Source organism: Acipenser ruthenus, chromosome 17 (genome assembly GCF_902713425.1).
Source record: "Acipenser ruthenus chromosome 17, fAciRut3.2 maternal haplotype, whole genome shotgun sequence".
In the NCBI taxonomy this organism is placed as follows: Eukaryota; Metazoa; Chordata; class Actinopteri; order Acipenseriformes; family Acipenseridae; genus Acipenser; species Acipenser ruthenus.
This window is the reverse complement of record NC_081205.1, coordinates 27,660,123-27,685,084: the sequence shown is the minus strand read 5'-3', so window position 1 is coordinate 27,685,084 and position 24,962 is coordinate 27,660,123. Positions and strand designations below refer to the sequence as shown.

The window sequence follows — 24,962 nt, the reverse complement described above, 5'->3', positions numbered from 1 at the left end:
GTGGTGGAGGCAGAGGCAGCTCCTGCTCCTCTGCTCCTAGTGGAGGAAGCGGTGGAGGTGGCGGAGGCAGAGGCAGCTCCTGCTCCTCTGCTCCTGGTGGTGGTGGAGGCAGAGGCAGCTCCTGCTCCTCTGCTCCTAGTGGAGGAAGCGGTGGAGGTGGCGGAGGCAGAGGCAGCTCCTCTGCTCCTGGCGGCGCTGGCTCCCTCCGCTGTGGCGGCTGGGCTGGTGCGCGCCGTGCTGCCTTCAGCAGCATGAATAGAGGCTGCTGGGGGACACCAGCCTCCTGCCCCTCTCCCCCCCAAAAATTTCCAGGGGGTTGGGCCTGTAACTCCTCCCTTTCCGGCTCTTGGGGCTGAACCAGCAGGCATTTTCCCTCTGCTGGTGGCTTGGGTCCCAGAGCTGTGGAAGCCCCGACTTGCCTCCCTTTGGGCTGTGGACGCACCGACTCCTCCCTTTTGGGCTGTGGACGCACCGACTCCTCCCTTTTGGGCTGTGGACGCACCGACTCCCCCCTCTTGGGCTGTGGACGTTCGGGCTCCCCCCACTCAGGCGTAGGACGTTCGGGCTCCTCCCACTCAGGCGTAGGACGTTCAGGCTCCTCCCACTCAGGCGTAGGACGTTCAGGCTCCTCCCACTCAGGCGTAGGACGTTCAGGCTCCTCCCACTCAGGCGTAGGACGTTCGGGCTCCTCCCACTCAGGCGTAGGACGTTCAGGCTCCTTCCGCTTGGGCACTGGCGAGCTGGCATAGGGGCATCCTGACCAGTCATGTCCCCCTTCCTCACATCGCCCGCACCAGCTCGGTGGCACCTCGGAGCAGTCCCTCCAGCGGTGATCCACCTCTCCGCACCAGGTGCACCAGGGGAACAGGTTCTCTGGCTCCTCTGGCCGCTGTTGCAGTTGTGGTTGGGGCGGTGGGAGCAGCAGTCTACCCCCCCCTGCTGGTCGTGGAGACTGAGGCGACCCCTGCTCCTCCCTCTCCTGATGGACAGGGCAGTGGGCCACGAAGTGCTCACCTCTGCAGATGGGGCATCGTTGGGGTAGCTGTCCGAGGGGGTACCAGGGGCAGTTGGTGCTGGAATGCCCAGGCTCAGCACAGCAGTAACACCCGGGCTGCTGTTCCTCCAGCTGGTGTTGTGGTTGCTGTTGCTGCTGCAGCTTTCCTTTCCCCCTTCTCTTCTTACTCCTCCTCCCCACCTTCCTCTCCTGGGCCGGTTCCTCCTCCTCCTCACCTTGGAAGGGGCAGATCGCCACCGTGTGTCCGTAGACTCCACAGGCCATGCACCAGCCTTGGTCCTCGAGGCCCCCGAGGAGGTCCTCCAGGTCCCGGCAGCCGTCTCTCCAGCCTTCCATTTTCACTTTTTTTTTTTTTTTTTTTTTGAAACCAGTCCTGTGTTTTTTTTTTTTTTTTTAACACAAAACCCCCTCTCCTGGTCTGACGCTTGGAGGCGCTGTTATCCCACGATGACACCACGTGTCACAAAGACGGCCGGAGTGGGTGGCGTCAGACCAGAGAGGAATACACAGACAGAGACAGTGGTTGTGATGAGCTGAGTGCAATGGCTGCACTCAGCGTTTATTAACAAAATAAAAGGTTTAAACAACGGAATACAAAACAGGACACGGCACTTGCGCCAAAATAAAGAGACAAACAAAAACAGACTAAACAGTGAACAGACAAACGGACAAACACGGTGAGTGAAAACACTAATTACTTTACTTTACTTTTGACTTTCTTTTCTCCTTCTCTCTCTCCCGTTCTCCACTCACCGAACACCAACCACGACTGAGTGAAAATGTGCATCTATATATACTGTTGTGCTGGGATTCAATTACTAATTAATCATTCACTTGAATCCCAGCACGTGAATTAATTCTGTGCAACCCCGTGCTCACATATTATACACATTTTATCTGCACGTGAAGTGATGTGCCATCCTCGTGCCTAAATATAATTATACACTTTAAATATACGTGAAACACAGACCCGTTTATATCCCGTGTACCAATCTATACACCAACATTAACACACACACGCACGCAACATACAACACAGATCACACAAATGCACACAGGGGCGGGGCACTTTGCCACAGGTGGCTATAAATAAGTGAGGCCTTGAAGACATAGTTTATGCCTGCCTGTCTGTACTGACCTTTTCACTATAAATCAGCAGTTCCCCAAGGAGAGCTGTGCAGGTGTCCTCCTGCTGGATAATAGGAAAGGCAGCCTAGAACAGGATTAACGGACACCATGTAAGACAATGTCGAACTGTTTCATGGCCAAACAAAGCAGACTGCTTACGAGCTAGGTGGCTTTCTATTGATCATTTAGAAATGACATAAATATCTACCCTAGAAGAAATACCAGAATTTAGACTCAAGCTATTTTCACAACCTAAAGTTTAGTTATTACTGTAATAAAAAAAAAAAACATTGCATATTACTTGGTGTACTGCAGACTTGTATACAAGCAGTACGCTCACAGGAAACACATGGATGGTTTAGGTCTGCAGGGTTGCAGTGCATCATTACTGTTGTACTGGTTACTGGTACATCTTTATCTGTGGGGAATTTCATCTTTGGACTGGTGAGTGAAGCACTGAAACTCTAAAGAGGACGCGTGATTATCGGCTGAATAATCCCGTCAGGACAATTGTGTATCTACAGATTTTTCTGCATTCTTGTCTTTAAAAATCATGCCCTTGTTCCAAGCATACACAGTGCCAGTAGTATCAGGTTACAAAGTCCCAAACTGTGGTCACTTTGGCTGCAGAAACGTTTGGCAGTTTTTTCAATGACTGGCTTAAATCTGTGAATGGCAGATACTGCATTTTCAACAGTTTATAAGCTGAGTGAATCAGGGCCAGACTTCCTTAGAAAAAGGACCCAATCCTTGTGACCTGACCGGTCTGGCGTCGAAAGCGTCTGACGGACAAGGACAGCAGTTTTGAGGACCGACAGACCCATTGGGAATGGACATAGAATCACATGGTTGGTGAGTCATGGTGTAGGTGTTAGCAGAGCTTTAGAAATGAACACAGAAACCATTTTGAGAAGGCGCAGGTGCTACCCTAAATACAGAAGCTGTCTGAGCCGACTGGTATAAAGTTACATGAGGAGGATAAATAATAACGGATAATAAAAATGTATGTGGGGTACCCCCAACAAAGTATTGAGATAGCATTGAAATTGAGGGATATATATTACATTTACCTATTCAAGGTTAGTTGGACGGTTAGTGAAATTATTATACAATGTAATGTGCAGCAGTATTTTGTATGCAGGAAAATAAATGGTTCATTCCACACGTGAAGCTGCCAACATTTAGTCTTTGTGGTCTTCTGTAACAGTAGACTGTGAAAGATAATACTGTGGTTTGCTATATAGACTCCCAGTACTGTATATATTGTATAAACAGCCTTTCAGTGTAGTGTGGCTTAGTATTCCCAAATGTCTGGACAAACAGACATAAAGATGGATGAAAAGGCAAACAAAGCCCAACAGCTGAATGAAACTTGGTGGAAGATTCCTGCAAGTTTTGGTCTCAGAAAGAAATTGGTTATAACTGATGATACCATGACAACTGGCAAGTACAAACACATATTCATCAACCAAGCAATTCCATCTGGAATGCTTCTCGTTGGACAGTGGTTTACTCCAAAAGAAGGGCAATGACCCTAAGCCCACTATAATATGAGGAAATGCTCCTTTGATAGTACGTAGCTTGACTATGACAGAGTTGCATGTATCTGTATCAGTTTTACACTGGTCTTTCTGCCAAATGCATTCAGTGAAATAGGTCTTCTGCTGCTTGGGGTGTACATCCTTGAAGATGGGCATATGGTGCAGACACTTCTATGTATGGCACACTTGAGAGTTTTGTGGTGGCAAGCTACAGGTACTGTACATACACAGGATGTAGGTCATTGTTTTGTTATGATAGTGATAGCCCTAATTTTCAATTTACAGCCATGTCTGGGATGCATGTTACTAACATCCTTGTTAAATTGGACTTGGGTATGACATGCTGTAATAGAAGACCTGTGATTGGTAACAATTAATTAATTAATAATAATTATTGACATGTGCTGGGTATAAGCATTTTGGTAGAGCGAGGTTAAAGCCTCCTTTGGAATGTAGAATAATTGTCATGGTTACCCCAGCAACCTGAATTCTGCAGCTCTATTCCAGAGAATAAACAAATGCCACCAGCTGCACAAGGCTATGCACTGTTTTGTGTACTGTGCTCTGTGTCACAAGAGAGAGAGAGATAACATTGTTCTCATGACGATTGATAGCCTTTCTTGTATTGCTATACAGCTTTTCCAGAGTTATTGAAAATTCCAGTGTCTCATCACTCCTCCACTCTCTCCCATTGTATGTTTCATTGCTGATTTTGAGATCTCGAGCTTGCTCTGTGATCTCTGAGCCAAGGCCACAGGAGTTTAGCTTTCTGTCCAATTACAGTACCTGTACAGTACTCTCCTAACAAACTACAGTCTCGCCACAGACTCATTTGGGTTCTTTTGCGGTTTACTTTTTTCTCCACAAACACTTGAAAGCAAATCACCTGCCGAGTAATGGCTTCAATATCCCTGGAGCCAGCGGCAAGGAATTAAGTCACACATGGTTTTACTCGGAAGGAATGAAAATAAAGCAGCTCTTGCAAAGGAGCACAACCTGATGTAGCTTGCTTTCATGCTTCACTAAATAAACCGTCTTGTTGCGTCCAGTTGAAAAGCCTGAGAGAGTCATTTGAATGATTGCATCAGTTAAGACTGATAGGCATTTTGTTTCAGAAAAGAGCAATCTCTGGTGTATGTACTGATATTATTTTTTCATCAATGAACATGGGAAACAGGATTGGATGGTAGAGTGGTCTTGCTGTATCACCAAAGATTAACTAAATGAATTGTATAGTGAAGCAGCGGCATCTAGTTTTCCTAATATATATTTTTTTCATCTCTTTTTCAGATGTGCTTCCTCTCCAGATTTTAAGGTTTGGTTCTTACTGTTTTCTAAATTATGAACCTTGATTTCCTCCTGGCCAGGCCCACGAAGGAAAGTCACTCTGTTTGTTTCAGTGACCTTAGATTAAAAACAACATGTTTCCAGTGAACAAAGTATTCAATGCCTGACATGCTACCATTTTGTGTTCATTGTATAACCCTACTGCAGTTTAAGTACTGACGCCCTGTGCTGGTAAATGACATTGAAATATGAAAACAGATAAAAGTGTAATCCCTCTATACCGGGGAGGGAGATCTTTAGAATGAGTGGGACTGACAGAGAGGAGTCTAAATAGCTGGTCGCAGTAGAGATGGGTAATTGATCAGCACTAGTTCAATGATTTCATTTAAAATTCCTTTGCTGGTAAAGCTGCAGGGAGCAAACTTGTTTTACACGGTACTCTCTGTGATCTTTAACCATAATCTTAAATCCACATGATCATTCTGTCAGTGGTGGTCCATTTGCTGCTGCAGCAATGGGACCAGCAAGACACAGTGAGATTGAACAAAAACAAAGTACAGTTGACTGTTTTGAGTATACCAATGCTCATGGTAAATTCCATTTATGTCAGTTGGATCTAGAGGTGTGGCATACGAAATGCTATATTAATGTACAGCCAAAATTCCTATGGTTTTTATATAATGTTTCCTTTCTAAAGTACAACTGGAACTGGAAGCTCTTGGTGGTTGAGCAGTAGAGATTACTTGGTGTGCTCATTACCGGTGTACTTCGTGCCTCTAAAAAGTAAACAATACAATTGTGTGGTACTTTTCCCCCAATCAAGGTAGAATCTGGTCAATAACGTTCTGATGAAGTGCACTCCATCTGTCTAATGAAAGGCTCGTGGATATAATAACTACTGTAACATTACTGTGCTTTCTGATGATTGTGCCCAGGTACTTGACTCCAGGGTATAGACAGTGGAGTGCCATTATGAAAACAGAATGCTATTTTAATTAAAGATTTCAGGAATTTGGGTAAAAACCTGCAGTCAGGTGTGGAAAAAGTATTCAAACGTGTTACTTGAGTAAAAGTACTGTTATTTGGAAAAAAATGTAATTAAGTCAAAATATCCTTCAAGAAAACTACTTGAGTAAAAGTACAAAAGTATCATATCTTAAGAGGAAGAAAATCTCAGTTCTTATTGTACACGCACTCTGAACGCAGTCTGTCAGTGTCTACTTCCTAGCTGTCCTTCTATTTTTTAGAATAGCAAATAAGTTTTTTTTTTTTTTTTTTTTTAAACTCACTCAAAAATAGTGTTAATCAGCAGCTATAGCAACTATTCTACGGTGAAACTAGTTCTTCATAAAATCAGGATAAAACTAATAGAATTAATATTCTAAGAGTCCTCAGGAGCCTTCTCTCCTTCAGCTCGGGCATGTAACTGCACGACGCAGGCATTACCACACGATGAAGCCAGCTCCTTCGGGTTCAAATGCTTAATTTAAATCTCAAATCAGAAATTTAAATTTGTCACATCCTTTTATCCATAAATAAAACACAATTCATGAAATAATTCTAGGGTCAAATGTAAAAAATGTGAAATCCTGTTTAGAAACTGCTTGTAGATTCCTGTTACTCTTCTAAAGTTAAACTACTAATGCATCCTCCGCAGCTAAACGTTGTTTTTGTTGATTGGTTATTTTAAAAATCAAAATGGTCTCTGGTTGGGCATCAACATACTATGTCATCATCAAAGCAAGCAGACACTGCGCATGCGGCTCTGCTTTATCCAATCAGAATCCTGGCCAGCGAAAACAAATACTTAAGTAGTGTAAAGATGTATTTCTACTTCATTACTTTCCACTCCTGCTTGCAGCACTCAGTCGTACTGGCCAATGGTAAGTAATATACTGCTAGCATTATACCATATTGCTACCCATTTGTGGAAGAAGGCAGTATAATACACATGTGTGTTGTTCACGGTCAAGTCAAACTCTGTAATAAAAAGATTAAAGCCGAAAGAACAGCGGGCTGTCTTGAGTAATTATTGCACACCTTTAAGAAAAGTTGTAGGCCAGACCCTCCAGCCTAATGAGAGTTTGGGGAGTGCAGTTGTTTTTGTAAGCCTTATACGGTCAAGCTGTTAAAAGCGTTAAGGAAGTGTTGGAGAAGAAAATAAATGAGTCATTCGTTCTCTTTTTTTCCTCACTTTATTTCCCTAAGGATATAGTGTTAGTTCTTGGCTCTCTGCCTTTATTTTTTGGGAAAAGTGTTGAACCCAACATATTTTGGTACTTTTTAAAATATTATGTTTCTCCTTATTAACACACAAAACAGGTACCTGTTTTTTTTGTTTGTCTCTCGTTTCAAATCCATTGTGAGCGTATTTTAAATTCTGAATAGATATAGATTTTACTCAGATGTTACGGTACAGTGCCTCTTTATGCACATCATCACATCAAAGTTAATCATTTTGCTGTTAGGCAGTTTTTTTAGGGAAATGTGGGCAGAGTTAAAAAAAATGTCAATGTTCCCTCTAAACTTTTGTTCTACTCATAGCTACACCCTTTTTTTCAGAATGTCCACATCTCTGCTAATCACACACACACACACACACACACAAAGTGTTATTTTTAAAATAATAGGGTTAAGCGTAGGTCATGTGTGCCATTATCCTTAAAAAGTGTAACAGAGCTTGCACAACATCAGCAGAGACTTCTGGTTGGCTGGCTGTGCATAACATTGTATTATCTTGTTTTGCTTTTGCCTCCTAATCCGTTTAGTGTAGTTAGCCTGTTGTTTTTCGTTGTTATTATGTCCTTTTTTGCCACTTAAAATAAGCCCTTTCTCATGACGACTTCAGCTGCACATGCAAAGTCACTTAATGGTAATGGTTGACAATGAGGCACCTATTCAGTAGATACAAGATATAACAGTATTGAAAACAGGTAAGACTTCAAGCAGGACCCTTGCATGCAGGAAACTGGAGCCTAATACTAAGAGACGAGACAAGACAAGTGGCATTCATTGGTTAATATGTTGTCAAAGTTACTAATGAGATGCATGTACAGACATCTGTGGGTTTCTAAAAGACTATCTTGGCTTTTTTTTATTTTTGGGATGTCCTTCTGTATGACAGCCCACACAATTATAGCATGTTAAAATGCCTTATTTTGGACAATTCAGTATATATTGTCATAATACTATCCATGCTAAAAATATTCAGCACATCTCCTAGAGTAAAAGATATGGGTAGAGGTAAATAGAGGATACTCCATCAACGTTAATGGAGTACTGTGGCTTATCTACCAATAGGGATTGCAAAGGGCTGTATGCAAAAGAAAGTGTGTTTAAGCAGCTGAAGCAATGTGATTCACACAGCCGTTCTGTCGTTGGATTTGTGTCAATGCAAGATACAGTATATTCCAGTAGTTTTTATTCCAGTAGTTAACTAGGCTATATCATTGAACAATAGGATATTGAATGCCAGCTCTTTCAACACTTCTACAGTGGCATTGACAAGATATCAGATTCACCTGCTTCTCTTCCATGGAGGTGTTATCAAGTTAAAAGCACTGCCTGCATTACCACGCCAAACCCCAGCATCGGCTCTGCTCTTCTGCAGTATATTTGATGCAATAACCAGATTTCTTTTTAAGTCATTGCTTGTAGTCACGTGAGTGTGAATTTATAGCTATAGGGCAGTGCAAACACATTGTGAGGCACATAATAATATTATATAATACCAACAAAGATTAACAACATAATTTTGAAGAGCTGCATGTTTACTAGTAATGGAAAGCAAAACTGCCAGGGGCCAACTTAGGGAAGCCAGTTGACCTAAGGGCTTGGCTGGCAGAGCTCCGGCTTGGTAACCATGGCTCTTTGACCACAAAGTTTCTTATTGGGCTTCCATTGATTTGTGGCAGTTGCTTTATCTATTTAAGACCACCATCTCAAAATATGAATGGCGCCTCACTCTGCTGTACTAAATGGAAAGAGAAAAGGGCCTACAATGTGGCACCACAGTGCTGCACTGGACACAAGCCAGAAGGAACTTTGGTTAGATAGTCTTTAGAATTGTTATTAGTTAACTTTTCATTTTTATTTAAGCCCACTTGGAGAAATTAGAAAGGAAATGCCAGGTACTGTATGTGCGAGAACGTCATTGTAGGTTGTGTGTCCACTTTTCCCTGGCTTATTTACTTAGAAGGGTTTATTTAAAGCAGAATTTATGAAGTGACATTCAACCTCTGTTCTCTGTTTTTAACAGTGTACGTCAGCGGAGCCAGCTTTTGGAAAAGTAAAAAGAAATGAAATGAGCACCTCATATATATCTGATAGGTTACTCTCTCCTGTTTAAGCAAGTTAGCTAACTGGTTGTTGGGCTTCATCTGTTTTTTTGCAAGGTGCAGATGCAGGAGATGCCATGATCAGAATGCAATTGGCTTTCAGATGGATATTTCATTTATGTCTGGTACATTCTGACACAGTTTTTGCTTTAGGTGTTTAGTGTGGCATGTAATTAGATTTAAGGGCAAGCTTGCAAAGCTGTGTGATATGTGTGGATTTGCAAATGTTATATATATAATCCAAAAGACAACATGCCAAATAACTTTTACATAAGTTCTAATAGTGTTTGTATTAAGCCACGCAATTTCTACCCTGAAATGTGTACAAACTACTGTAGTAGCAACTATATTATAAAAAATACAAATAAAAAAACTGGACTGAACTGCCCCTGATCCACCGCATTGTCAATCAAATAGAAAACACTGGTGATCTGTTAATAAAAAAAGCACAAAGGGTTAGTTAGTACAGCATGTTGTGTCATAAAGTTGAAACAGTTGTTGGGTGTATGTCTCAGCATTTTCAAGTAACAGGGCAGCAGTGGTATCCATACTTCTCAGCAGTACAGCTGCTTAAAATCCCAATCCTCTCCAACAGAATTATATAGGAATGAGCTGCTGACTCTGATCCCAGTTAAAAAAAAAAAAAAATCTTTGGTAAGAAAGTACAAATGAAAGTGGACATTGATAAATACTTATTGTCAAAATGTTAATTACTAAGTTTCTCTTTGGTACTCTGGTATATCTTCTGATTGTGTTTAAAGGTTATGGAAGAAATATACTGTAAATGGATGTACTGGATCAGTTTTCATGCAAATCGCAGCCTATGCAATGATGACTGACTTTTGGACAATACCAAAATTGGTCTGTAATTTTATTGTAATGCCATGTACTGTAAAATTCAGATTCAGCAAAGATACTTTAGTGGGCCACCAGGGCCTGGTAAGATGTGAGCCTGATCAATGCACCCCTCATTGAAGAGTTTCCACTAGCTTCCCTAAATGTGAGTTCAAAGGCCAGTCTCCGTGACTTTCTGGTGAATAGTGCAGCTTTGACTAAAGCGAACAAACATCTGTCACAGTCAGGAGGCTACGCTAATTGATTCCAGGTTAACCAAATAACTGCACTACTTAAAACCTTTTTTTTTTTTTGGTCTGTTACTTCATGTTACATTTAAACTTCATCAAATGAAAACAAATGTCTTGCGTACAATATTTATATCAATTGCAGGGAGCTTGTATTTTAAATGTGGCCTTGAAATTAGAAAAGGTTATTTCACGTGATACATTTACTCAGTGGCCTAAATATTATTTAACTTTATCAAGAAAAATATATATATTGTTTATTTTCACTTGTAAGCAAGAAGCCAGTGATTTTCCTTCAGAAGATATATTGGCGGATGGTTAAATGACTTCAGTGTAAACCATTTGGTTATTTTACTGTTTGAATGTAGGAGTGCTCTGCAACATTGAATGCTTTATTTGAATAGGTTTCCAGCTGGTGATGCCTTTCTTTAGAGGAAAGCATGGGGTTGCTTACTCTTCCCATCATTATTTCTAACTATGGAGGTACCAGATGGCATCTCAGTCATGGGCCACTTAATAAATGTGTGGAAAGATACCGGTAACAGCCCACTAATCTGCTTAGTTATATATGATATCAAATTCAAGACATGCAAGACAATACAGGGCATTTAAGTTCAAGTGTACATTGTTGCTTTTATGATTTTAAAAGGAATTTTGGAAAGTGGTATTGCATAAAAGAATATTGGACTAAAAGAATGAGAGGTGCTATATTGTATTGGACTAACTAAACAATATTGTTTAGTTAGCCCAATAAAATATATTACCCCTCCTTGTCTTTGTCTATCATCTCTGGACTGGTATGACTACCATTTCACCTATTAACGATAAAAGAATATTAAAAGGTTCCCTTTTAAAAGTTTATAGTAAAAGCATAGTACAGTGTAGTAAAGCATAGTAAACACGGCAAACCATGTTAATCATAAGAAAACTGCAAAATCCCCATGCAAATTTACTGTGGTAAACTTTTATAAGGGTTATCAAATTGGAAGTGATTCATCTACAGAGATTTCAACTCAGAATGAATTAGTCAAGTGATTTAGTGAATAAAACAGTTTTTTATAACAGAACAAGACGCAGAAATGTGCAGAACTTTGGGTCAGGCCATCGAAACCTGTGGGTCAAATTATCTTTAACAGCCTTTAGTCAGAAGGAAGTAGTAAACAGACAATTAAATCCCCCGAACACCTTTACATTAGACCCCCATCTTGTATGCCAAGCACCTGGCCATTTTGGTGGGTGCTCCATTAACCCTGTCTGGAAGAGCTGTGACTGAGCCCTGTGTCAGCAGTCGCTACGTTCCAGCCCGGCCCTGATGTTTCAATCAAGTGGATGTGTCTTCACGGTAGCTGCTGTCCCTGTCCATCAGGGGTCCTGACTCCGGCCTAGCCGATTCATGGACATGCCATAAAGATTTCCAGCCAGGCCGGGTCCAGTTTCTGTCAGGTTGGAGCAGACTTTCGTTCAAGCTTCACTAGCTGTGTGTGTCACTCTGTCTGTAACGGCAGAAATAAAAAGTGACATCATGGTATTTATATATATATCATTTTAAATGTGATATGTCCACTGACTAGGATGAAACTCACTCTTACACACTCGCACACTCAGGCACATCCTTCTAGGTCTACTTTTGCGCTATACCCCTGTACTGTTTTCACTCCCCACCTCCCCAGACTGAGGTAAGTATTAACATGTTTCATCATTAATGTGTTTTAGAAGATTAACCCAGGATGCATAAGCTTTTGATTAAAACTTATTTTATCAAATCTTAAACTTTCTCAATGGTTTAATAACATTATAGTTTGAGTGCTATTCCAAAAGGCCACCGAGGCTAATGTACTGCAGTTGATAATAAGTAACCACCCAGTCCTTTAATCGTTGTCCAGCTGCTGTTTTAATTGAGGTTGAGCCGATTACAGGGTTCTTGATTACTTCCTGTTTGAATCGTGACAGTTAACTAAACAACAATATATATATATATATATATATATATATATATATATATATATATATATATATATATATATATAGAGAGAGAGAGATAAATGTAATGAGACAGGGAGCCTTCTTAATTGCCTTGAACTGTAACTACAGTAGGTACATGTTTAATGCAGTAAATTATCAGATTTTATACAAACTGAGCATGATTCTCAAAGTCTAGTGTCTAAAGAGTCTAAAGTTCTCAATCACTTTGCAAAGTATCTGCTTTAAGACGAATGCCACAGTCTGTGCGTCCGTTGTGCATCTCCAGCAACATGTGAGGTCTTGAACCAATTTGTCTGTGAAGTGGGATGCAATGGAGTTTCTTTCTTCGAAGGTCACTGGCTTTAGTTTGTAGTAATTGGCGACTCCTCCAAATCCTTTGAGAAGTGGTTTCACACATCTGTTTTCTAGAGAAACACCAGCTATAGCGTTTCCAGGGTTTCGTTTCTGTTGCTGCATATTATGGTCTATCTAAATCATTAGAGGTTTAAAGAGTTGGAGGAAGGCCAGGAGGAGATGAGGGGATCTGCCATTGATGAGATAAGTAAGTTAACTCATTATTCTACTGTTGGCAAGTCAGTAGGGTGGTGATCTGTGTGATTGGTGGCAGGGGAACATTTGGCATGCAAATAGTTTTAGGGTGATACTGATCGCTTAGGCTTGCTGGAGGATATGTACAACAGGACCAATACAACCAGGTTCAACGTATTACTATTTAGAATGGTATTACATTGGAAATCAGGGTGGAATGGTGCTGTACATTATAGGTCAAAATAAGACAACAATACACATAACAGGAGAGCTTTCAAGATGATGCTTATTAGGGGAGATTTGCTTTGCAAAAAAAAACCCGTGGAAAATGTTGTGTACTTTAAATGAAATAAAAAAATAATAATAAAAAAACATTCTGAAGTAACCTGGAGCCAGGTTTCATTAAACTAAAAGCATTCAGAGATTGAAGCTTGTGTGGTTATAAAAACACCAGGGCTGTTTCACTGCTTAGCTTTATTTAATTAACCTGCATTTCATATTTCAATATGAATTGTGCCAGTATTTTTTAAGTGGGTTTGTGAATGCTTTATCAGAAGCACTTTAAATCCGGGAATTACAGTTAAGCGCGAGAAAGAGAAGATTTTTAACGTAGACCGAGAAGGAGTATTAGAAAGCTTTGTGTGTCTCGCATGTAGACTGCCTGACTTTTGGATCTGGACCATGATTTGAATATATATTACACTAGCTGTCGTATTGTTACAAATATTGTTACAAGATACACATTTCACACTTAGTACAATACTTTTCCCCCTCAGCAGATCTGTCTTAGTTAGAAAAATACACACAAACGATTTAAACAAAATAGTATATTGGACCCAGCTGTGAAGCAGTTGTAATGCAAAATGTGCACTTTACAAACTGCGACCACCAAAACCCGAAGAAATAAACAGAAAATGTGTTACAAGCCACAGATGTGGGGGTAAAATGCAATCTCCTTGACAGGTTTATTACATCTTTCTTATATGGCTCAGGAGAGTTGTGTGTGTAGTCTAGCCTCAAGGCTAAACGTGAGGTCCCATTAGGGCTCAAATATCACACTTGGAAGTCCTGCACTAATGAAGTACAGGAAAGATCTTTAGATCTTATCGAACCTAGAGAAATTACATGTGTTACAGCCACAGTTTTTTTTACAGCTGAGGTGAAAAAAAACTGTTGCCCGTTCTTCCAAATCATATTTTCATATACAGCACATACATTGTTTGTACCATAATGGAATTAGATGTGCAAGCTTCCCTATACCCTCCCGAACACTCATGAAGACAAGATGTTCTCATCTCAACGAGAAATCCCAGAGGTAAACACCAGGACATTTTACAGAGCTGGCTCTTGATCTGTTGTTGAATTTGGAGAAAACTGCTCAGTCCATAAGCATCTTCACTTTTTGATCCAGTGATTTTATAGAGAGTTTCATGAGGGAACGTTCTGACCCGTTCTGCAGAGTGCTATTTCAGCTTCATTGCACTGGTAATTTACACCAATCCAGGTTCATTATATCCCCATTAAGCTTGGCACACACTGCCATTAAACATAGATTAAGACATTCAAAGTTCATTAAAACAGCTGAGCCTGTGCTTTCCAGCACCCATCCTTCCAATTCTAATGTATACAGTCAGAATTCATTCAGCCAAATTGGCTGGCGAGGAGGTGTGTGAAAGCCACAATTTACACACAAAAAAGTTAGACACGCTTATTTAAGCAAAAAACAAAACAAAAATAGACCACCAAGAGGGATGCACTGACTTGAAATATCTGAAAAGTAAGATTATGAATTACTGTATGTACAGTATCTGCCAAAAGTGAAAAAATGAGAGACAAATGCTATATGTGGGCTTTTATACTGTGCCTTAGCCCAGTGCATGGCTGGCGAACATCCTCTACAAAGATGATTAAATGCACAGTGTTTCTAGTATGTTCCATGTCATATTTTTTTTATTATAGAAGTACGGTAAGTCCAATAAAACAGGTTTTTCAAATGTAGCGCTTGACAGTCCTTGCATTCCAGTGCTGTTAATCTTAGTCTTAGCTCTATACAAAACAGAACTGTGAGTTAACATGGTTGTCTCGCCATATAATATAAATATCTTTTCAATTTCTTACAATTTGCCTTAGTGTCTCTCTCAAATTGTCCTTTAGAAATAGTCTATTAGTAAGCTGTCACGGTTGCCAAGGCATCTGTGACCAAACCACAAACTATGTGAAAAATAGTAAACGTAAACATTATTCTGTGGGTGAGGGAGCATTTTAAGATTGGTAAAACATCTTTGAAACCACAGCTGTTCTGCCCTGCCTTTAAAAATGAGGCGCTTACTATTAGTTTACAGGAAGGGTATCAAATGCTGCCATGGTTGACCCAACATAACATTTTTTAAAGAATGTTCATCAGCCATTTTGTAGAGTCCACAGATTTCCTGTCAAACTGAAATATAGTCAATTTTTTCCAGGTGGCTTTTTTTTGTTTGTTTAATAAACAAAATGTTTTAATACTTCACCCTTGATACTGTATATTGTTACTCGTTGTTTTTTTAAAAAAAAAAGATATAACTGGGAATAAGCTTTTCAAGGACAGCCGTGAAGGACTACAACAGCAAAATCATCAGTCTCTTTCTCAGAAGTATTTGGGGGTCATCTTCAGCCTCTAGATTCAATTCCTGTATGCTGTGTGTGTGTTTCTATGAAAGAAATCGCTGGCATTTCTGCTAAAGGCAGTTTTTTGGTTTTAATGTCTTGAGTTTCTTTCCCAGAAGGATTTAGAGGAGACCACTAAATCTCTTTATGTTTGATAGTCATTACTATGAAAGGGGAGGGGCAACAACACAAGAATGAGTGCAGCTCAACCTGAGCGCAACCTGCCATTCAGTCATTTAACTGCCTATTCTTCCTTAATCGTGTGGCAAAGTAGAGGCCGTCAAACACATTTCACTTTTGAACCCAGGTCTCCAAAGATGAAAAGCGTGCCAGACTAGTGAAGTCAGACCCTGAATTTATTTTTTATTTATCTTTCTGCTTTGGCATTGTGGTTCATTACCTCATAATTTATTCCACTTATTTAAAGACGTCTGGCAGAATTCTGGAATTCTCGGTTTGATTCCCCAAGTTATTTGCTGATGGCAGTTACAGATCAGTGACACTACCTTATGCAGTACCCTTTTTTAATATACCGAATGAGTACAGTCCTGAAGCCAACATGTTTTCGGAATTCAATCTGGCTGAGCAGGCAGCCATTTTCATTTCTCAAAACACCAATTGCGATATGTTTAGACATGGGAAAGTGCTAACAGTTGGGCATGAGAAACACTGTTTGGGATGGTTGATTATTCATGCATGTTAATCAAGCAGCTGTATTCACAAGAGCGGTTTCTGAACAGATGTGCTCAATCTGTAATAAGAGTAGCGTAGTCACAAGAGCCTTTCTTATCTTAGTGAGATGAAAAAGGGATTTCACTCTCGTGACACTAATCTACCTCAGATATACAGTTGATTGAACACTCCTGGGCTTGGAGGGTCTCCATTCATCTTCCAAAGCCTCAGTGGGCAGTGCTGTAGGCAGGGGTCTTCTAGGCTGAAGACATTCCACTGGTCTTCCTTTGATTGGAAAATGCCAAGGTAGTGACAGTCATTGTTTTAATACAGCATTCCTTTTTCCTTTGGTAGCACAGAATAATAAACCAGAACACTGCTTACATCCAAACATATCCACGTGAAGGATTATTACAATTTTTCTAATGTCGTCAAGTCTGGTTTTTAATTTTTTTAGTTTTTAAGTTTTAGAATTGCTTTGTTTGAACTTCTACCGACTAGAGCCTCGTCTCCCTCCTTGCCGATAGTTGTGACCAACAGCAATGCCTTCAGTGGCAGAAAACTGCCCTCGACTAAAAGAGTTAGTAACTCAACATGCTCACTGACTCCTGGGCCAGCCAGTAGGCTAATTAAAGCCTGCAGTAAATCTGAAAAGTTCCAAAATATTAGTGGTAGTGATGCCAGACGAAACCGAGAAGCTTTCCAGGAACGGTCTCGTTAGGTTTTATTTGCCACAGGATGACTGTCGACGACGGTTTAAATTTCCAGGGGCCAATATTAGTACTGTATGTCCATTAATGGGATGAGGATCTTCGGTAGCTCGTTTTCAATAGTCACATTGAATGTGGTATTAGCAGTTTTGTCTATTTCGCTTTACAGCTGACAAATGCTTTTGATTGGATCATGGATCTGACGACCCCCGCCCCCCCCCCCCCCCCCCCCAATTCTAGTTACTTCATTATTTAGGAAACAAATGTCTGGATTAAGAGTGATTACTTAAGGGGGATGTTTGCATTGATTCAGTAAATTCACTTCAGGATGATACAGCATTCAGGTTTTCTTTTTTCTTTGTCAAAGCACAGCTTTAAAATTCAACTCCCCCGTCCTTTTAATTCCACAATAAGAGGTGTTAAACTGACTCTTTCAATAAGACAAGAGTATTTCAGTAAAGAGGTTTTAACTGATTTTCTCTTTTTCTCTGTTTTATTCCAGGTATGCCTCTTAGCCTACAAAGCCAGACTAAACAAAAGGCCTGAAAGGGGGATTTTTATGCTTTCTACGACATCTGCAATACAGATTAAGACATCTGTCACTCAGCAGGAGATTCCTCTCGACTGGAAAAGAAAATATTGCTGCATGCCAGCAGGTTTCTGCTTTTGAAACTGTGATGTTCTTAGGGGCTATGGACAGGCCTATTTCCTGGCCTCTGACCGCGGTTTTAAGAAATGGGTAGCAATTCCTTGATGGTGGACAGTGCACTGTATTCACTAAGCATGGAACATGCTCTAATGAATGAAATGTAACTGAGTGGACTGGTTTCTGCTGACACAGGACAAGCAGCTGTAATTCGACCGCACATCCCACTGCAGGCCTCAAGAGGTTTCTCACATCTTGTGTTCTTTATGAAGCACAAAGCTGAAGTTTGGGGCCTATATAATTTTTACAGTTTTTTAAAATGATATTTTGATTACACGTTTCTAAAGAACATTTTTATGCCTATTTAAAGACTGAAAGCCGTGAGACAAAGACTATGGCAGCAGCGTACCGCATTGTGGTTAGCACTACTAATTGTTATAACAGTGTTGTCATTGATCGTCGCTTTCAGCACACTGTACATTACTGTAATGGACCCTGTCAGGTCCACAAACATGGTGTTGTGTGCACCGTGGCCCATCGCAGCACTTGCTCAGAGCTGCTGAATACTACAGCTGAGCCTGCAACTGGTGGCCGACCTTTTAGTACTCAAGACCTCAGCAATACATTTTCAGCTGTTGAAAATGGCACTGCTGTCCCTGGAGATACAAGTGAGGATTATCACCAGATCATGCAGGGTGCTCCCAGGGTCAAAAAGGGATTAACTATTCAGAGTTCCACCAGCCTTAAGGACATAACGGGTGATGCCATAAATCTAGCCAGTGGGAAGATCAAGGAGTTCTCTTTTGAGAAAATAAAGTACTCCACCAGCCATGTTACTTTTAGGAAAGGGAGAAAAGTGAGACCAGAGTCCTTCAGCAGAAGGTCCACTGATCTTGACATAATTTATGGGCACTTCAGCAGTGATGAGAACTGCCCACCATTTGGCTTTGTACAGAAGTCCATGATGGAAGAGCACAAGTTGAGTCGCAGTAGTTCCCTGGAGCAAAACATCAACAATATTCCAGTACTGTACCTGAATAGCTTGACTGAAGAGAATCTGATAGCAAAGATTCTGGAAAAGGCCAAGGCAGACAGCAGTGCTTCGGGGGAAGAGATCAAGGCTTGTCTGGACATCCTTCTCAAATGCTCGGAAGACCTGAAGAAATGCACTGACATTATTAAGCAGTGCATCAAGAATAAATCCATGAGTGGGGACAGCGACGGTTCATTCACAAACCCAGAGGTGATCTACAGAAGCGTGATGGCAAGGCTTTCAAGCTACCTGAAGAAGCTTCCCTTTGATTTTGAACATGTGCAACATGGGCGATCGGAGCACAGTGACTTAGCCGAACTTGTAAATAGTTTTCATGGATTGCAGCAAACTCCCTTTTCCCCCATATTTGGTAATGAACAGCCACCCAGATATGAAGATGTGGTCCATTCCCCACCTTTAACTAAAACTCTACCTCCCTTATCTACTTTGGAACTCCAAGAAATCCCTCAAGACTCAGCGAATAATGGAAAATCAGTACAAAGCTTTGCCAACCTGCAATGTAATACTATTTCCCCCAACAGTGTTCGTATGAACTCGACTGCTGTTAATAGTTCCAGTGCCCTACCTCAAGCCCTAAAAATAAACCGTTCAGACAGCTATTCCTCTACAAACTCATTGCTGTCAAGTAGCAGTGATAGCATATGTAAGGAATCCATGGTAGCATTGTATATAGAGGAAGAACATGACGTAGGGAAAGTGCTAGACAAGGAGCTACGAGGGGAAGGGAAATTCAGCCAGGGGTTCATGGAGGTCAGACAGTTGCCTAAAAAGCCAATTGCTCTGATGGAAACTGGTGACAGTACTGCTAAACTGTCAGGAAACATCAAGAATGGGACTACCTTTAAACCAAATTTGGAGCCATTTGCACTGCCTGGAGCCAGCAAGCCATATGTGTCTCTTAAGAATCTCTACACAGAACCAAGAGCTTTCCAGGAACCCAGTCAAAGCAATGACCAGGATGACATTGACAAATTGCTAATGGATTTAGAGTGTCTTTCCCAAAAAATCGAACTAGAACCATGTCTCAATGGGAAAAGCGCTGAGCTCAAGAACTGCAGCCAGCAGGCAGGTCCGCACCAGCACTTGTCCTTTGACTCCGGAAGCAGTCAACCTCCAATGGACTCTCTCACCCCATCCTCGTCCAAAAAGGACACAAACAGGCATGGCTACACTACAAACGAGGAGGAGGATGGGGCTCTCTTGCTGCGTATTTTAGAGAGTATTGAAAACTTTGCTCAGGAACTTGTTGAAAGCGGGACAGGCAAGGGCAGGTTGTCCCGAGAAGGGGAAGTAATGCGTCTTCTCCAAGAAACCGTGGCAAACACTGGCAAGTCTGAGCAGAATCTACAAACTAGCTGCAAACCTACAGCTATCCGAGACACTGGACCAACTCTGTCAATCCAGCAGACACCGGAAGTCATCAAGGTAAGTCCATCTGTATTTTGGAAAGTGCTGCTAATAAAAAAATATTTGTTGTCGTGGTGACATGAAAACACTACACCATTTTCCAGATTAAGATAGCTGTAGTGTTATAGCTGATGGAAGTAGTTAGTGATACTGTCAAAGGATCTTTCTGCTGTTGGAGTGATTATTGAATCATTGAACCACAAACTCTTCTACCCAGTCCAATTAGGAAGTAAGCATTATTGTGGGATTTTTCTCTTTTAAAAGCTGTATTCACTTTTGGTATATCTTTAAAAGCAAGACTAACTTACATTGAGGCCAATTAAAACTTTCTGGATTTTTATGCAAATGGTTTCCAGAGCCACTTAAGGATACCATGTGAAGGCCATTAGCTAATCTTTTAAATCTTGGTTCTAAGTAATGAACCAGTAAGGGATTAATGATCAGATTGTGGCTAACCAGTTTTTTTTGTGATGTTAATATTATCACTATGTATTATTGCAGTACAAAAATAAACAAGAACATCCCAATTCCTGTTTCCCCTATGATGTTTAGGATATATTCAAGGTTTTAGTACTATATAAGGAATATTTATTCATATTGAAACACATAGGCTCATTTTAGTTTTAGAAAAGACATGACACTATAGTTAGTATAAAAGAATGATTTGGAATTTGCTTACTATTATGTCATGGTGACCTAATACAAGCTCATTGATGTAAATACTTCCAGATTTGTATTCTTTTGATATTCAGCCATAGAAGTGGCAGGAGCATTCTCCAAGCTGGCTGGGTCTGTATTATAAGATAAGTTGTTAGTGCACCCAAGGCATAGAATGTATTTTATACAGAGTAGTATGTCAGGTATTTTACTTCCAATTTAGATTAACTTTAAGGACTCTCTGAATCATCCTGTGAAATCTAGAAAAAGCTCCTCAAGTTGTTTGTAGACTAAGCCTTGGGTATCGGCTTTGATCACTGACCTTTGACAGAGGGGTCGGTTGGCTCAGGATTCTAGCCCTTGGTTTCCATTTGGTGGATAAAATGTTGTTCTGGTGGTGCAGACCTGTGTGGTGCAGACAGGTGTTGTGTAAAAGATACTAGTTCTGTTAATGCCATTTATCTCAGAGACGTGGACACTGGGAAAGGGAATAGCCTTGTTTTTATTTTCTACCTTTTAGGGAAATGTTGTTTCATTTGTGCTGTTTATTCAAGTGACACACATATTTTCACTACAGGAATGCAATAAATGCACTCTCCTATTTTGCTCCAATAATAGCAATTCCCAATACGGTTACTGAACCTTAAGATGACCCTCTTATTGCTGTGCTGTTCTCTCTTCCTATTGGTAAGACACTTCTTGATGGTTTATTGGGGTTGTAACCTGACTCCTGTTAGTTATCCCACATATGCTATTTATGAAGCTAAGGTGGCATCTATCAAGGGAGGAAGCTCTGCAATGACAGCTATCCATCATAGTTTTTTTTTTTTTGTCGGTTTTGGCTCTGGATGGGCCCCTGAGCCGAGCCACTGCAGCTGAGTAAATGAAAACCTGACACTAAGACATCTGTGGGTGTGTCATAATCAGCAACACCTTGATGGATCACAAGATTCAGCATGCTCTAATCAACAAACGGGGGGCCAGAAATGTGATGATGAAACACCTTTCCCAGGGGAAAGGGCCCATTTAAAGCTATTATGCTTATCTAAATAATGATAATGACATGCTTGCAACACTTATCTAAATAACTATAATTACAGGTTTGCAACATATGAAATGTTTGATTTGTAAATAACCAGGAAGGAGTACTAGTTAAAGAAACAGAGTATATAAAGATATATAAAATTAAAGATATAGAAAATAATGTACGAGCAAAGGAAACTGATATTGAAGACACTGATAGCTTCTCGTTATAACATTAGTCATATCATTTTACCGTTTATTTACTTGGTGGAGAAATGAATAGTGCAATTTGTTTTCAAAAGATGGATTTTACTTGCAGTTTAAAATATGTAACTAAAACCATTAGGGGTTAGGGAAAATGCAACCCATGACCATAAAATGCAGAGTAAATCATGATAAAAAACAAAACATTGGCTATTTTTACATTATTTGGTAGTGCTTCATAAAATATGTAAAAATGTCTTGGTTAAAGAAATATTAGTAGTGTTTGGGCAGTGTAGTGTGTGAGATGCCTGTTCAGCTTATTAGTCTGATGGTTTTTATTTACTGATGTTCGCCTTGCAACCCCTGGGAAGCAACTCAGAGTGAAGCAAAGTTGGGGCTGGAGCTACTTGCTGGGTACAAGGGTGGTTTAAAACCCAGTGCCACTGTCGGTTCTCTGTTGTCAACCACGAAAACGATGTTGGATGACAGCCTAAATCTGTTTACTCCACGTACTATGGCATTCCGCTGGAGACTCTCTGTCGCCACTGTGAAAAACGAAACGGCTGTGCTGTGGAGGTCAACTCTAAGTTCAGGAATAGCTTTTCTATAACATGATCCCAGCTGGCACTCTGGAGCTATGCAAATGAGAACTAGCAGCCAGTGCTGCCCACTTCTTGAATTATATACAACCCGTTAATCTTTGTAGTAAACAAGGGCTTGTTATACTGTCATCTGCATGTGATACAACAGCGCCCATTGAGTTATTTACCAAAATTGTAACCATTTTCTAAGCCGTCTCAATATCTGGGTTAGACATTACTGGTGCTACCTTTTTTTAATTTAAGAACGTCAGTTTGAGCCAAAATCAAGAAGGATAAACATATGAAACCTAATAAGAAATATATAGCACATTTTCAGCTGTCAGAATTTACCCAAGGTCCGCACATTCCAAGGCTTCATCAACACTTGGCTTAGCTCCTGTATAGGTGAAACCAGCAGGAACAATTTGTAATAGGAAGCCTTTTACTGGACCAACAGTTCACAAAGGGCTGTACATTATGTGGTTAATCATTAGCAACTTTCACAGTTCATAGAAACTGCCAGGGACTTAATCTTCTTCTTTTTCACCTCATGTCAATTTTCCCTCTTGTCTTGTGGCTTTCAAGTTAGCCAGTCAAGAACTTTGTATAGATTACATTGATGTATCACATGTGCTTAAGTTTAGACATTGAGTACTTGGCCTGTATATGAAATACTGTAATGTGCATAAACTGCTTTGCCCACTATAAGAATAAAATTACCTCCCCACCCATTTATTTTTTATTTTTTATAGGGGAAAAAATATCATGGGTGGGACAGAGCAACAACATACCAAACTCAAACCGGTTAAACCAGAGTGGTTTCATGTAATCTGTGATGGGATCTTACACGATTAATAATGGGGCTATTGTAATCAATGGGTCATTACAGTGAATTTCACAACTGTTACAGATCATTATTGGAAAAATCAAAAATAAAGCTGTATTTAAGCAATAATGACACTTCTGTTAAATTATCTGTATCATATATATGTATTGATGTACCACTTTAATGTGAAAAAGATGATTTTGCAATGGAGTTACTCTTCAAATGTATGTTAATGTCCACATTTATTGAAACAGAAAAATCATAGCGGAAAGATAAAACGAGCTCATTTATGAAGTGTATTGCTCGAAGTGTATAAAGAAATGAACATCGTGCAGAAGCAGCGTATACTGTGATTGCATCTTCCCAGATGGCCAGGGAGCTGTTTGTTCTGTGTCGGCAGAGGATTACATCATCTTGACTCCAGTCTCATACAGAGAGGAAATTAAGTCATGAAGGCAGCTGCCAAGTGAAAGAAAGAAACCCCCTAAACACCTTTTGTGTATTGTTGCTATTTGTTAAAGATTTCCGCTGCTGGTACCAACAAGAAGAGAACAAAAACAGGAAATGAAGAATATCTAGGGACAAACAAGCATGATAGTTTTGAAAACCATTCTATGTGAATTGAAAAAATATATCCTCCCCCCCTATGAGACTGGACTAATGGATGTAATAAATGTTACCTATAGGGCCTTTATAAATCACTGGAAGAGCCAGTATTGCGTGTGCACCACTGCAATAGAGTCAATTGTGGGACAAACACTGCTATGGGTTTAGTCTGCAAACACCGTCTTCAAAATTGATGCCCATAAAGTAATATGTAAAAAATTGACCATATGCTCACATCTAAATCAGTAGGACTGCATTTTATTCAACCTTTAAAAATGGTATCCTCAGCATCATCTCTGCAGTCCATGCTACAGTACACAGTTAGAATAAAAGAGAACATACATCGTTCAAGAAAATTATCTATAAGCACTTATTCCATACACACCAAACAGCTATCAGTGGTCAACCAAGACCAGAACTAATGGGTCATGGAAGGGGGAAGGGAAACTGACTAACCTTGGCAAACCCCAATAGAAAATGTCCTGTTTTTTTTATAAACACAACTTTATCTTGTAAAAGAGGGCCTTTTACTTAGCCATGGAATGACTATTAACATTTTGGGTCTGGAACAAGTTTTCTTTTTGAGCGCCATCGGTTGGCGTATACAGGATCTAAACTGCAGACTTGCCATCCACAGTGGGGCATTGTAAATCTGAACTGTGTGTCAAAACTAAAGGATGAATGTAGTGAAACTGGCCTTACTATAATGCAAAACCACATGTGCATTTCCAGCGAGTCACTGGGGTGTCATTTTGGAAAGTTGCCTTCAAGACATACAGGAGGTTGGCACGGTTAAACCATTATGGGGCATGTACAATATATTTTGGGTTATGCTGACAGCCCTCAGCCTTATGAAGATTCATTGCCACCTTGTAAATCCCTGGCAGGAAATCAAAATGATATCCCAGGGAGAGATGTAACATTTCACCAATAAAACAAATGTGTTCTTCCATGGGAGGGCAGACTAAGTTGACATTGGGCCCACAGAGGTTGTAATGTGCTATCCCAGGCCTAGTACCAGTTAGACAA

The 24,962-nt window shown here is 40.4% G+C and overlaps 1 protein-coding gene across 2 annotated transcripts in view; it reads left to right on the top strand.

Annotated features, from left to right (window-relative positions):
• LOC117422955 (serine/threonine-protein phosphatase 2A regulatory subunit B'' subunit alpha-like) overlaps positions 1-24,962 on the top strand; it is a 74,514-nt gene that overhangs the window by 25,566 nt on the left and 23,986 nt on the right. The window contains exons 3-4 of one of the 2 annotated variants that reach the window (XM_034928769.2): positions 4,975-4,999; positions 17,432-20,054. In XM_034928769.2, the coding sequence (XP_034784660.2) occupies positions 17,970-20,054 (2,085 nt within the window). In that variant the 5' untranslated portion in view covers positions 4,975-4,999; positions 17,432-17,969. The remainder of the gene's footprint in view (positions 1-4,974; positions 5,000-17,431; positions 20,055-24,962) is intronic. The other variant, XM_034928770.2, reaches the window with a different exon arrangement.